The sequence below is a fragment of the Delphinapterus leucas genome, chromosome 14 (genome assembly GCF_059928025.1).
Source record: "Delphinapterus leucas isolate spDelLeu-1000000601 "Yukka" chromosome 14, BTC_Dleu_Yukka2, whole genome shotgun sequence".
Lineage (NCBI taxonomy): Eukaryota > Metazoa > Chordata > Mammalia > Artiodactyla > Monodontidae > Delphinapterus > Delphinapterus leucas.
Window position 1 is genome coordinate 16426489 of NC_143142.1, and position 14388 is coordinate 16440876.

The following is a 14388-nucleotide window of genomic DNA, read 5'->3' on the forward strand; positions in this document are numbered from 1 at the left end:
TGAGATAGAATTCCCAACAGGAAAAAGTAATGACAAAATAGGACTCTAAAGAAACATCTAGCACAGGAAGGCTCTCGGACAAACATCTGTTAAATGAATGAAACTAAGGTAAGACAAGTGCCCTCGAAATTTAACATGCTTTCGAGTGGAGGTGCTAGAGTACAGGAAATGTTCTGCTTCTTGATCCGGGTGCTGGTTACACGGCTGTGTTTAGTTTGTGATAATTCAGCGACCTGTTCACTTATGACATGTGTACTTTTCTTTACGTACGTTCTAATAATTGGTTTTAAAACATAGGACAAAACTTAAGTACTATGAGGGATCAGAAAAGAGAAGAACACCTATAACAGAGAGGTTTCTGAAGATTTTAAGGACACAGAAGCTTGGCCTAACAGATGAGTAGGCTGTGGACAAACGGAAAGAGGGGCCTGCATGCAGAGTGGTGTTAACAACATGAGCAGAAGTGCACGGGATAAGAAGGCACAATGCCTGTGCAGAGTGCGTGAGGAGGAGGAGGAATAACAACACCCGACACTTAACCAGTGCTCATGAGGCACCAGGCCCTGCCCTAAGCATTTTATATACATTAACTCAATTCCTGTAAGGTGGGTACTGCAACTGAGCTCATTTTTAAGATGAAGAAACCAAGGCATGGAAAACCAAGCACGCCAGCTGAGTGAAAGAGAAACTGGTGAAACAATAGTGCTCAATAACGGAGAGCCAACCTGTGACAGGTTCTGCATGCCAGACTGAAGCCCGCAGACAAAGAGGGGAGGGTCTGACAGGGGGAAATGTACGCTGAGTGTCAAACTGACCAGCGTGGGAGGCACTGAGAGCAGGAGGCCCACAAAGGGCTTGCACAGGGCCTCACACTTCAGGCACCCGAACGATGGGGGCATGGGGAATGAAGGAGGGGCGGGCACCCAGCTCCCCCAGGGCCCTGAGCCTGGTAATGGTCCATCTGATTTGAGGCTACCTCAGTAACGGAGGAAAAGAGTGACTGGAGCCGGGAACAGGTTGTGGCTAAGAGAACAGTAGTAATAACAGCTAATAGACACTGGGCGTTGACCATAGCCAGGCACCGAGTCAAGCACCGTCCCCATGTGTTCTCATTCACTCCTCACTCCAAGGAGACAGGCTCACAGGTTAAGTAACCTGAACCGGGTCCCACAGCCTGTAAGTGGCAGAGCCATGGCTAGAACGCAGAGCCCTTCACCTCTGACTCTGCACTAGACGGCTGTGACTGGAAACAACAGGCACAGCAGACACCGCCTCAGAGTCTCAGGCTTCAAGTACACCGAGGCAGAACTGCGGAGAGCATCAGAGGCCTCAGGGCCAGACTGGGCTGAGCCAGGCCGACCATCCGCATCGACAGCTCTGAGGAAGACTTCAACTCCTCGCCCTGGCAGAAAACATTCTGCACCACTGCACCACCTCTGATGAACTCTCCTGGTGACCTGCTTGCTACCCTAACAAAAGGAGAGGCCAGAAGAGTTATCAGTATGCAATGACTCCTCCTTAGACTCAAAATCAGGAAATTGAGAATTAACAATTTCATATGGGAGGTTAACTTCCCCCAATCAACTTGTATATCAAAGACTACTAAACTTTTTACAAACGTAATTCACCCTGAATTGTAGAATTTCAGGGTGACTGAAGAGTAGAATCACCCTGAAAAGGCCCTGAGTAGTTCATAAACTTCACCCACACATGTCCAACTCCTTACTCCACAAAATGGGGAAAAGTGTAGTAGTATTCAGCTGTTACTTAGCAGGGAGTCAGCCATTATGGTTCAGGGAGTCCAGCTAGCATCTATCACATGGCAGCCTTTTCTAACTAGAACTCTGTTCAGAAGTGACCAGAAAGACTTTTGAAGGTGCCATAACACTCATATGCTAAAGTTCTGATCCACAGGAGAATCTCTCAGAAGCTCACAAACAGCAATTTACTTAATTTACACACTACTTTAACAAGCTTGGGTATGTAACCAGGCAACAGTAGATCAGAAGCAGCGAATGAGAATGGGGGTGAGAGGGTGGTAGGAAGTAGGCTTTTTCCTAACAACAAGTGAAAGCTGACAGAAACGGAGACCCAATTCTATACCGCCATGGTTCTCAAACTGCAGCAAACACAGGAATCACCTGCGGGCTTGTTAAAACACAGACTTTGGGTTCCACCTGCAGGGTTTTGGTGAATCTGAGTCTCTGGGGTGGAGCTGAGAATTTGTATCTCAAACAAGTTTTGAGGTGATGCTGATACTGCTGGTCTAGGGACCATATTCTGAGAACCAATGCTGTATAGTAAAAACACACCAAAAAGAAACTCAAAACTAATGAGCATTTATTGGTTGAAGGCACACTAGTCTTATACATGCCCCATAATTTGCAGCAAGAGCCCTCGGGTTATGGTACAGAATCAGGGTAACTACATGTGCTCAGCATTTCCCAAAATGTGGTGCCCAGACCCTGAACAGGTTTTTGGCAAAAATGAGGTTCAAGGAAACACTGGATTAAAATGTGACATCTGGGCTTCCCTGGTGGCGCAGTGGTTAAGAATCCGCCTGCCAATGCAGGGGACAAGGGTTCGAGCCCTGGTTCGGGAAGATCCCACATGCTGTGGAGCAACTACTGAGCCTGCGCTCTAGAGCCCGCTAGCCACAACTACTGAAGACTGTGTGCCTAGAGCCCGCGCTCCACGACAAAAGATGCCACCGCAATGAGAAGCCCACGCACCACAACGAAGAGTAGCCCCCACTAGCCGCAACTAGAGAAAGCCCACGCGCGGCAACGATGACCCAACACAGCCAAAAATAAATAAAATTAATTAAAAAATAAAAGAAATAAAATGTGACATCTCACAAACTTACATGATCTTGGAATCCTTTACTAGCCAATCACTTGATACCATCTTGCTTGTTTTCACAGAACACTGACTGGGAAAAATGGTGCCCCCGGTCATAAAGAAAATGTTTTTCCATCCAATAAATCACTTAAGAAAGACTGCTGGTATCTTTTAGAACTATTTCCAATCAAAATGGTTAAAACTGGTAAAAAGGTTTGGCGCCTAGAAGGATAAACTCTCCACCAACCCAACTGCTTCAGTGCAGATTATAACAAACAAATACTGACAGTGAAGACAGAAGTTGCTGTGAGGTGAAAAGGCGGCCATGGTTCTAAACAGAGAACCCAACTTAGTTTGAAATGAAATCAATGAAATGAAAAAAAAATACCTTTTCCAGCAACACATTTCCCCAGCTCACTGAGGATCTCTCTCCTTTCCTTCACACTGGCTGTTGTCACCTTCCCTGCAAAACGCTTTAGTGTCTCAGAAACCTGTGAAGACCAAGCCCACAGAGAAAAATTTCAGCAAAGTACAAAACATTGCCGGGGGGGGGGGGGGCGGAAACAGAGAGAGCGAGCAAGCTGTGGGAGGTGCAGAACTCAGTGAAGCTCTCTCTAACCCAGGGTTTCTCAACCTCCACACTCCTGACTTTGGGGGCTGCCTTTATACATCGTAGGATTTTGAGCAGCGTTTCTGGCCTCTACCCAATGGACACCAGTAGCAGCACCCCATCCTCCCACCACAGCTGCGGCAACCCCAACTGTTTCCAGACATTGTCAAACATCTCCTGGGGGACACAATCACCCCCAGTTGAGTGAGATGTACTGCTTTTAACCCAACCAGTCAGCCACTCAGTATACCTCATTTAAACGTGGACAAAAAGAGTGAAGGTCAAAGGCAAAGACCTCAGGACAGAAAATATCCCTTCCAAACTATGCAAAACCTAGGGAGGGCCTACTAAATGCCAGGTATGTTCCCTTTATATTATCTCTTTTAAACCTCCCATATGAAGGAGTATCCTGGCAACTCATAAACACAGTTGGCTAGCGGGTAAAAGGTCAAGAAATTGAATCCCAGCTCTGCCTCCTACCAGCTGTGGAAACTCAGTCAAATTATATCATTTCCTTGACCCTCTGATTCCCCATCTATACAGGCAACAGCACCTACCTCATGAGTGTTAAACAGAGACTAAATGAGATAGTGTATGTAGAGCATTTACCTCTCATCCCGAGCACAAAATCAGCTACTACTACCAGCAAGCCTTCCAGACAGGCACCATATCCCCATTTCACAGGTGATGAAGAAACCAACTCCCAGAGAGGAAGCCACTGCTCAGACTGGACCTGTGGGCCACAGCACCTGCATTTCTGAAACTAAACCTGAAACCAACAGGTCTAAAAACTGATGCTAACAAGTCCTTAGCTTTCAACCACCATCCATGTTACCACAACTGCATCCCCTGCACAGGGACATAAGCATAAGACCTAGAAAGAGGGGCAGTTTGCAAATATTCCTGAAAATCTGGCTCCTGAACCATATTCTACAGGCTACAAAGCAGGCAGGTTGTGGATACATGAGCAGTTGAGCAGGGCATAATAAGACCCAAGTGGGTAACACCCGCCCTCTTTTTCTTTTGAGGGTATTTCACGGACAGGCCTTATTAGTAGAATAAGACTCAAGGGTGCATAGAGAGAGAAAATAATACTGAGTTCTTCTTACAGATAAATCCCTGCTATAATTCTATTAGCAATGAATAAAATCATGTCCAAAACTGTCTTCTACACAAATTATTTGTTTTAATATTGTCTCTTGTTTTTATAGTCATTCACGTATATAATTAAAGGGTCAAAAAGTTCTGGGAGGTTTGCTCCAAAAATCAGTCACATGCCCTCACCTACAAGGACAATCTCTTTCACCAATATTGGCTGATTATTTCGGTAGTTATCGCCATATCTCTAAATAATTTGCTTGCGCTGCTACTTCTGCCTTTCTACCAAAGACCTCTCTCCCTCTTCAACCCCACCAGAGACCCTCCCCATATCCCTGACACAATTCCTTTGTTTCATAATATGGGTTAGCCCAGTAATTCAGTGTTTACGTTATATGCAAATGGTATTCAATTTCCATTTAATAAACTGTTTACTCTCTTGCACAGCTTTTTTAAAATTAACCCTGGAGTTAAATAAAGGCTCCCAGTGCCCATTCCCTCCTCACCTCAGTTTGCCTTGTTTTATCTGCTCTAATTAATAATTCAATCCCAAACTTTCTGCCACTTGTCTAAATCTCAATACATTTAGGCAGACCAGGTATTCTACCAAATTCCATTTTCCTGAAGAAGCCTCTCCCAGTGCTTTCCGACCTGCCCCAATTTGGTGGGTGATCTCCTACAGCTGGGACTCTATCACCCTGAAAATGTACTCTTTCTTGTGTTTGGGTAAAGTACATCCTCGTGAAGTCCTTGCAAGTTTGAAAATGTTTTGGCCTCCTACCTGAAGTTTGTCTGGGTACAGAATTCTAGGTTGAAGTTTTCCCAGAATACTGAAGACCTTTCTTCACTGAGTTCTAGCTTTCATTACTGCTGGGAAACCCAATGCCATTCTGGTTCTTGATCCTTTGTCTGAGACCTGATTTTCCCCCCTGGAAATTTCTAAGATCTTCTTTTTGTGTCCAAGGTTCTAAAATTTCACATTAATGTGCTTTGTTGTGAGTCTGTTTTCATCCATTGTACTGAGCATTTTTGATCTGAAAACACATGCTTCCGTTCGCAGAAAGTATGCTGAATTATTTTGTTGATGATTTCCGTGGATATTGGACCTCCCACACTTTTGTGCGGTCCTGTTTTACACAAAACAAGTTTTCTCCAGAGAGAAAACTTTCAGGCTTTTGCCAAGATGGAGAAAGAAAGCTGGGGCTCTGACTGCATCTGAAAAGGGCTTTCAACCAATCCTCCTAACTGAGCCCCTCCCCACTCACCGTCACTTCCAGAGGTTAGCTGATACCACCAATTCCCAGCTGTCAGAGATTCTGCAACGTAAATCAGGTTGGTTCTCAGCTTTCTTAACTTGGCTTAGGATTCATTTCCCTTGGGTCTGCTGAACCCTTTACCACTTATCACTTTCTAGCTTCCAAAAGTTTGCTGCTATTGTCTGCTCCCCATTCTTCCAATTCTCATTTTTTTTTCCAACTCTTTACTAGTTTTAGTGACGCTGGAGGAGATAGCAAGAATAGATGCATATATATAATCCACCCTTTACCTAAAATTCTCACATAGCTGTTTTTCCATGCTAATATTAAATTCCTGGCTATAGTTTCTCCCCCAAAGATGAAAGAGCGTTTCAGGTTCAAAGCTCTTCTTTTTCTTAATCAGAAAATGAATGTTACCCACTTGGGATCCTGTCATAATAAAACTGAGGAAGATCCTTCAGAGAAGTCATTTGCTGGTGAGATCAGATGCAAAGAGCTTAAATGTTCACAGGTTTCTCTCTAGAGGAGCACCGTCCAGTAGAACTTTCTGTGTTGATGGAAATGTTCTTTTGCACTGTACAATGCAGTAGTCACCAGCCCCATATGGCTACCGGTGCACTGAAATGTGGCTAGTGCAAACGAATAACTGAATTTTTAATTTCATTTAATTTTAACTAACTTAAATAGCCACTTGGCTATTAATTAACTAGCTACCATACTGAACAACACAGCACTGGAGAGATTTTTTTTTTGCATTTGAGTTTTAATGTTACACAGTCAGCGTGTATTCTCCCAACCCTTTTCAAAATACCCAGGAGACTATGCTTTTCTTTCCAGGATTCACTATAACAAACTTGGAACAAATTACCAGCCCCTGGGACTTCCCTGGTGGTCCAGTGGGTAAGACTACGCTCCCAATGCAGGGGGCCCGGGTTCGTTCCCTAGTCGGGAACCGGGTCCCCACATGCGAGCCGCAACTAAGAAGTCCACATGCCGAAACTAAAACCCGGCGCCGCCTAAATAAATAAATATAAAAAAAAAAACTACCAGCCCTTCCCTTGCTCGCAATTCGCATCTTTTTTTTGTTTTGTTTTGTTTGCGGTACGCGGGCCTCTCACCGTCACGGCCCCTCACAGGCTCCGGACGCGCAGGCTCAGCGGCCATGGCTCACGGGCCCAGCCGCTCCGCGGCATGTGGGATCTTCCCGGACCGGGGCACGAACCCGTGTCCCTTGCATCGGCAAGCGGATTCGCAACCACTGTGCCACCAGGGAAGCCCGGTTCGCATCTTTTGAATGCTCAGGTTAAGGAGTCACTCTCTGGCCTCAGGGCCTCCCTACCAAAATCAATTAATCTCCTCACCCTGATACCCAAGTGAGCCATGCTGTCCTTTAGAAACCCATTTCCTTTTCCCATAATATTGTCTTTTCACCCTAAAACACGACTAAAAGGAGGATGGGATGGAGGAAAAACGTCTTCCCCAGCTCTTCCCTTAACTATGAGACACTTCACAGGTAATAACACTCAGGGTGACAAGACTATTCCTGAATTGTGACAGTTCTTTTATCTAACGCTGCACCTAATAACAACCATCAACATATATGGAGTCCTACTTTATTTCACTGACTCCTCACAACAACCCTACACGACAGGTACTAGTTTAGCCCCATTTTATGGATGAAAAGACTGAGAATTGGCAGGGTTAATAAGAAACTTGCCCAGCGTCTCAGAGAAACTGAAACTGACCAAGACTCTAACTCAGATCTGTATGAATCCAAAGAATATGCTATAAATCCCTGCACATAGTAGGTGCTTGAGAAATATTTGCTGAACACAAAGTTTAAGAGGGAGTTGGCGTTGGCCGGGGCTCACTGCTGGAGGGCTTCGGAGAAATGGATCACAGACTCCTTGAAAGAGGAACTTCGGCAACTCCGGAACCGGGGAGGGCCCGACAGGTTCCAGCCGCCGAGGCCGGAGTCCCTGATTCCTCGAGCCCGCGGCCGGTCCGCGCCACCCGGGCCGGGAGCCGGGACGAAGCCGGGTCCGGGAGGGACCAGCCCAAAGCGGCCCCTGGACCGCGCCCTCCGCAGCCGCCGGCCCCCGGCCCCTTACGCCAGCGGCACTAGCGGTCCGGCCCGACCGCCGCCGTCCGCGCCCCGTCGCTGGCCGCGTTGGCCTCGCAGCCGCCCGCCTCACCTGCGTGTCCGCCGCCATCCTGCCGGCGCTGACTCCGGAACCGCTTCCGGAGCGCTTCCGGGTCACCGCGCGGGCCCACACCGCAGAGCGAGGCCGGGATAGTGTTGGGGCCCGGGGCCTGGCGCCCCCGGGCGGGATGGCGGCCGCGGCAGCCTGGGCTTCGAGGCGGGAAACTGGACTGGGTACCGGGGTGAGCGCCTGGGACTATCAAGGCCTCCTCCCCAGGGCCTTTCTCAGCCCGGCCTCGTGGGAGACGGGGGTCCCTGAGGGTTTGTAACGCGGTGAGACCGCCCTGCAGCCATCGACCCACGAGTGCGCAGGTCCGGCCCAGACACCCCCGTGTGAGCCTCTCCTGCGTGAAGACCATTTTACAGAAGTGTGTCCTAGATGCTTCCTAGAGGAGTTCCCTTGATAACAGGAACTGAGCTCGCTAAAAGGCAGGCAGCCAACTCGTGTCTTATCCTATTAAGAGTCTGTACCCCAGCGGTGGACAATGTGAGGGTTTAAAAACAGGGGTATACCTGGCAGTCAGGGGAGGACTCTGGAGCTGAGAGAAAACCCTGCCTGGGGACAGCTCCTTAAGACAAGGTCACAGGGTGGGAGGCTGCAGGTAGTGGGCCTCATGGTCCAGAGTTGCTTAAGTTTTATTCAGCATGCAGACCTGCCAACTCTGTAACTAGTTCAAATACGGTCTGCACAGCTCAGTTGTCGTCCCTGTTAGCAACGGCTTTCAAAACTTTTGAGTCCTGGTTACAACTAGCACATTACTGGGTGACCCAGTGCAAATCGATAAGTGAAACCTAAGATTCACAACACCTACAGCATCAGCTGTTCTATCTCCTTAAATAACGGTCACCACTAAACTCATCATTAATCACATCACCACCCAGTTTGAAAAACCCTGGCAGCACTCATCCAGTGCTTATCTCAATATGACACCTACTCAAAGTATCTTGGAGTGACCCAGGATAGTGGCCTGATGGTCATGGAATCAATTCCATTTAATAAGAATACAGTTAAAGCTGGGTCCACAAAAAGTACAGGATGCTAGGAGAGCAGTCCTTCACTTACAAAGAGGACACCAAATGTCAACTCCAAATAAAGGTCTATGATTTTACCATGGCTTCAGTTTCTAGCACACAGAACTATTACCATGGCTTCAGTTTCTAGCACACAGAACTATAACCTCAAAATGCACAAAATGAAAAATCCAGAGACTTGTAAGAGAAGTAAGCCTTTATTTCCTTGTTTCACAAATAAAGCCGGCTGAGTTGGCTGCTTTTTGGTGATTAGTCAAAGAGACCAAATCCCATGTCCTCGTCCGACTCCTCCGACTCTTCCTTTGCTTCAACCTTGGCTGGGGCTGCGGCAGCAGCAGCAGGAGCAGCAGTGCTGGCAGCTGCCACGGGGGCAGCAGCCACAAATGCAGATGGATCAGCCAAGAAGGCCTTGACCTAAAGCAAGGGGAAAAGTTCATAGTCAAAATAGTCCATCTACACCCCCTACTATCCACAACCCTTCAGCCTCTGCAGAGCTCAAAAGTTTTAAGGACCAATTTCCGTATCAGTGAAATCTTATTCTGGAAGTGAGCTTGGGTATAGCCTGGTGATCTTAGGCCCAGCTCTTATCTGTTAACTAAGCCCCCTTTAAGTCTCTTGTAATTTCTTAAGTCACGAACACGCCTCCCCTGCCTCCCAACCTCAAGTATACAGTTGGCCCTCTGTATCCAGAGGTTTCACATTCACAGATTGAACCAACTGCTGATCAAAAAAAGGAAAAAATTTCCGAAAAGGAAAACCTGAATTTTCTGCACGGGGGCAATTATTTACATTGTATTTACAACCATTTACATAGCATTCACATTGTATTAGGTATTGTAAGTAACCTAGAAATATTATTTAACATAACACCATTTTATACAAGGGACTTGAGCACCCATGGATTTGGTGTCCGTGGGGAGCCCTGGAACGAGTCCCCCTAGGGTTTCTATACTCTTAAAAATGTATCTGCTACATAAAACACTATTATGAAAACACTAACAGGCAACTCTTTATCCTCTTGCTAATAACTGTCAGGTCTGCTGTGGTCCTGGTGGATTTTTTTTTATACCTTTTCAGCAAGTGGGAAGGTGTACTCAGTCTCCACAGACAAAGCCAGGACCCGCTTGTACCCACTAATGATAGAATGGGGTACAGATGCAACAGTTGGGTAACCAATCTGCAGACATATGCTGGCAACATTGCGGACACCCTGTGGAAGGAAGGAAAAAAAAAAGAAAAAAAAATCACACTTCAGGTGTGAGGTCTTTGCTGTTGAGTCCAAGCAAAGCTCGACAGCAAACAAGACTTGCTAGATTAGTATATTAGTCTCACACAGGACACTTCACCTCACACCAAATGCTTCTGGCAGGGAAATTCAGACCCAGTAATTTATAAATGCTTTTTGCTGTTATTCTCAACATGGGCGTTCCCTATACCATGATGGTGGCATTTACTTCAAAAGCCACCATCTTGTGAAAATATAAACTATTAACGTAACCATTGCATTCCAAGAGAGAAAAACATTAAATTAGTTCCAGATGTGAATTTCATTCACTAGTGAGATTTCCAAAAGTAACTGGAGTTAAGAGTATGTATAGTTGCAATGTTCCATTCATCCAATAAAAAAGGAATTCTATCTCCTACCACCTTATTTGTTAACTAGAGGATATATTAGTGGCAAAAACTAAGCAATAACAGTCCCTGAAAGAGTCCATCTTCCCAAGACAGGGTACTTGGCAACACTGATGTATTAACTATCTCATCTTCTCATTCCTCTTTTGACTCACTGACACTACTCAAAATCTCACATCTTACTGCACGCCCTAGAATAACAGCCCTTACCATGTGCCCAGCACTGTTCTAAGGCTTTACATTCATAAATTCATTAGATCCTTCAACAATCTTATATTGTTATTGCCATTTACAGACAAGGAAACTGAGGTACAGATTAAACAACTGTCCCTGATTATTACACTGCTAGTCAGCTGCATGGCCAGGATTCAGTCTGAAGCTAGACACGCTCTCAACTATTAATGCAAGAAGAGCCTGGAATGGACAGCGTGTACCTCCAGGAAGCGAGAATGCAGAGTTTCCTCTGTGATGTCAAGTACTTCAGGGTTGTAGATGCTGCCACTGTCAAACACCTGCTGGATGACCAGCCCAAAGGAGAAGGGGGAGATGTTCAGCATGTTCAGCAACGTGGCTTCACTGGCTCCCACTTTGTCTCCAGTCTTGATCAGCTGCACATCACTCTGAAGAACAAGGGAGCTGGCAGTTAACACCTGGACATGCAGCAGGTTGGCAGCAACCGAGCCCGGCTAGCACTGGCAAGCCAGGTCCACTCACCAGGATTTCGATGGTGCCCCTGGAGATTTTAGTGGTGATGCCTAAAGCCTGGAAGAAGGAGGTCTTCTCAGGCCCCAGACCAGTGTTCTGGGCAGGCACAGTGACTTCGCATGGGGCTATGGCACCAGCACGGGCGGCAGCTGGCACCTGAACAAAAAAATGAGAAACAGTGAGAAGTCTTCTCTCCACAGACACAACCTGAGAACGGTCAGTTTTGTTGCTTTTAAGGAGCCAAAATTAGTAAGGTCTCTCCAACCGACCTGATTCTCCCCTTACCTTATTGGCCAGCAGCATGTCCCTGATCTCAGTGAGGTCCTCCTTGGTGAACACAAAGCCCACGTTCCCCCGGATGTGAGGCAACAGTCTGCAAAGAGAAGTTTATGGGAGACAGTCACTTTTCAGTACCGTTCTTCTCCAGGAAAAGGGAGGAGGACACTGAGAAGGGCGGATAAAGATGCCCAGGAGGATGAACTGACTTCTCCAAAGCTGGGTTGTTTTCCAGATGCCCTCGGATGGCCTTGCGCATCATTGTATTTTTGCCCATCAGTACCACGGCCTTCCCTCGGAGAGACATGCGGATCTGCTGCATCTGCTTGGAGCCCACATTGTCTGCTCCCACAATGAAGCATTTCGGATAATCATCCAGAAGTTGCTACAGAAACAAGCCATAAACAAGCAACGTTTCACAGGACAAAAGAAGGAAGAGATTAATAGAAACCAAATCCCACAATAACTGGTTTCCATCTCACTCCCTTTCTTCTATGTTTTTGAAATGTCTCAAAGACTGGGACAATTCCTCTTACTGCCAGCTGCCCGAGTTAAAACAACGCTACATTTTCAAAGATTTGCTTGCTGAGTATGAATGGTAAAAATTATGTTTCTACATTCAATCAAAAAATTTTACTTGTAACTTTCATTTTTAATTTTTCCCAACCATGAAGCATGTTTCTGTTTCACCAAATCAGCTGCATTAATACAAAAAAAATACTCTTCCAAGTAAGGTTAGATTTAAATTATTCAAAATACAACATAAAGCAAATACAGTAAAATATTGCTTGTAGGACCTAAGTTGTGAGTATATGATTTTACAATTCTTTTAAGTTTTTTGTGAGTCTGAAACCCTGAATAAATGGGGAAGAATACAATGGACTAAACTCTACAACGCATCCTAATGCCTGAAGAGCAGCATGGTTAGCATTTCTAGGCAGGGGAAGACCCAACTCAAGGCCATCCAAGAGAAAGCATTCACTTAAAGTTTAGTTTCTTGACTAATAGGACCTGAATATGCAACAACTTGACTTTATATTGAGTCACTCATTGCCTCAGACCTTCCCAAACAAGGAGGCAGGGGAGTAAAGTACGATGAGCGCTATTTGGAAGCCGACAGACCTGGGCGTTAACGCTGTTACCCTAGGAGCCACTTAACGTGCCTGAGCCTATTTACCTGCAACAAAGGGAGGAGGAAGGGCGCGCATCTCGGGAAATTGGGAAGATTAAATGAGATTTGCCTAAAACGACCTAATGTGGTAGCAGGCACTCAGCACATGGCTGCTGACTGTCTCCGTTAGTACCCGGGGCTGAAGCAGCACGGTGGGCGGCTGGGACCCACCCCGCACTTACGATGATCTTAAGGAAGTAATTGGACTTCCAGGTCGCCCTGTCTTCCCTGGGCATCACTGCGGTGCGTCAGGGATTGCCACGCAGGGTTTAAAGACGATGTCACTGAAGAGAAAAAGGGAGCTCAAGACACCCCGACACAAGCCCCCAAGACATGGCGGGCTCCAAGCCCAAGGCACACGTGGAGCAGACCACGCGCGGGCGCCCGCCGCCCCGGGGCTGCATTTGCCGCCGCCGCGGCCCAGACCCTGCAGTCCCGAAGCGCCCCCCTAAAGAACCCCCGAAGAACCGCATCCTCCCCGCCGCCAGTCCCGGGCGAGACTGCAGGGTACGAACAAACCTCACTCCAGGACGCCTGACGAGAGAAGGGCCGCTCCCCGGCTTGCATATTTTATAGGTGAACGAAGCAGCCAATTAGAAGCTGCGGACAGCGCCCCCATCTATTGGCTGGGGTCAACGTCTGTCTGGAGGAGCCGGATTGATACAGACAACCATTGGATGATATCGGTGCCATTCCATCCAACAGGAAGCTTCCTTTAAACGAGGTAGTTAAAGGAGGGCACTGCTGTGTGTTGGAGGACCTTTCTCAGAGTTGCTTCCCTCTGCTGGGCTGGAGCCGCTCTCTTGTAGGCGCTAGAGTTTGCCAGCTGAGTCCACGTCTCTTCCGGTCAAGTCGCAACTAAAGAGTATGACGTGGAGCTGAGAAATAATTGCTAATAAAAAAAACAAAAGGAAAAAAAAATTGCTCATGGTTTAGAAACAGAATGGTCTCTTGTCTCCTCTGCAGTTTGTTCTTCTCCCTATCGAAACAAAGGAATCCTTTAAAACCTAAGTCGGATCATTTCCTCATCTGCTCAGAACTGTTTAAAGGCTCCCCATTTCCCCCTCAGTAAAAAGCCTAAAACTTAAATAGCCTACAAGGCTCTACATGATCTGTTCCCCACCTCCACACCTATAATCTAATCTCCGATTTGCCTACTGATTCATTTCCTTCCAGCCGGATGATGTTGCACTAGCTATTACCTCTTCCTGGAAGCCTTCTTGCCGATATCCACACCTCCATCGAGTCTTCGCTCAAATATCACCTGCTGGAGGCCTACCCTGATTGCCCTATTCAAAATTACCCCAAAACCACTCCCACTCCCCCCTTCCTCTGTTCTATCTTTTTGGCAGCACTTACACCTTGTAACACACTATATAATTTATTTGTTCCATTGTTGTTTGTCTCTCTCCAGATATTTTTGCCTTGTGCCTGGCACATAGTGAGCTTATAATAAATATTTGTTGAATAAATGGATGCAGGGTTTGCAGACAGATAACCTTGGATTCATATCCTTGTTCTGCCACTTGCTAGCTGTGTCATCTTAGGAAGTGATTTCACCTTG

The 14388-nt window shown here is 46.6% G+C and overlaps 2 protein-coding genes across 3 annotated transcripts in view; both read right to left on the minus strand.

The window, feature by feature from the left end:
• Positions 1–8382, minus strand: part of GCN1 (GCN1 activator of EIF2AK4) — a 56886-nt gene extending 48504 nt beyond the window's left edge. Inside the window, exons 1-2 of one of the 2 annotated variants that reach the window (XM_089894549.1) lie at positions 8001–8076; positions 3230–3332 (exon numbers count right to left, since the gene is read on the minus strand). In XM_089894549.1, the coding sequence (XP_089750675.1) occupies positions 3230–3332; positions 8001–8018 (121 nt within the window). In that variant the 5' untranslated portion in view covers positions 8019–8076. Of the gene's footprint in view, positions 1–3229; positions 3333–8000 lie in introns of both variants that reach the window. The other variant, XM_089894548.1, reaches the window with a different exon arrangement.
• An 836-nt stretch (positions 8383–9218) lies between these two features.
• RPLP0 (ribosomal protein lateral stalk subunit P0) lies at positions 9219–13426 on the minus strand. Its single transcript, XM_022550956.3, has 8 exons — positions 13344–13426; positions 13007–13108; positions 11863–12038; positions 11663–11750; positions 11387–11533; positions 11107–11292; positions 10110–10250; positions 9219–9454 (listed from the first exon to the last, which is right to left on the minus strand). Exons 2-8 carry the CDS (start codon positions 13058–13060, stop codon positions 9290–9292), a joined length of 957 nt encoding a protein of 318 aa, XP_022406664.1. The 5' UTR covers positions 13061–13108; positions 13344–13426; the 3' UTR covers positions 9219–9289.
• Positions 13427–14388: the final 962 nt, after the last annotated feature.

What these genes read in the sequence shown, in the direction of transcription:
- RPLP0 (XM_022550956.3), bottom strand. Translation starts at nt 13,060, where the DNA reads ATGCCCAGGGAAGACAGGGCGACCTGGAAGTCCAATTACTTCCTTAAG. An exon ending in ACATGCTGCTGGCCAATAAG is followed by an intron (nt 11,534 to 11,662) that starts GTAAGGGGAGAA and finishes TTTTTTGTTCAG; the next exon opens with GTGCCAGCTGCCGCCCGTGC. An exon ending in GGGGCACCATCGAAATCCTG is followed by an intron (nt 11,293 to 11,386) that starts GTGAGTGGACCT and finishes CTTGTTCTTCAG; the next exon opens with AGTGATGTGCAGCTGATCAA.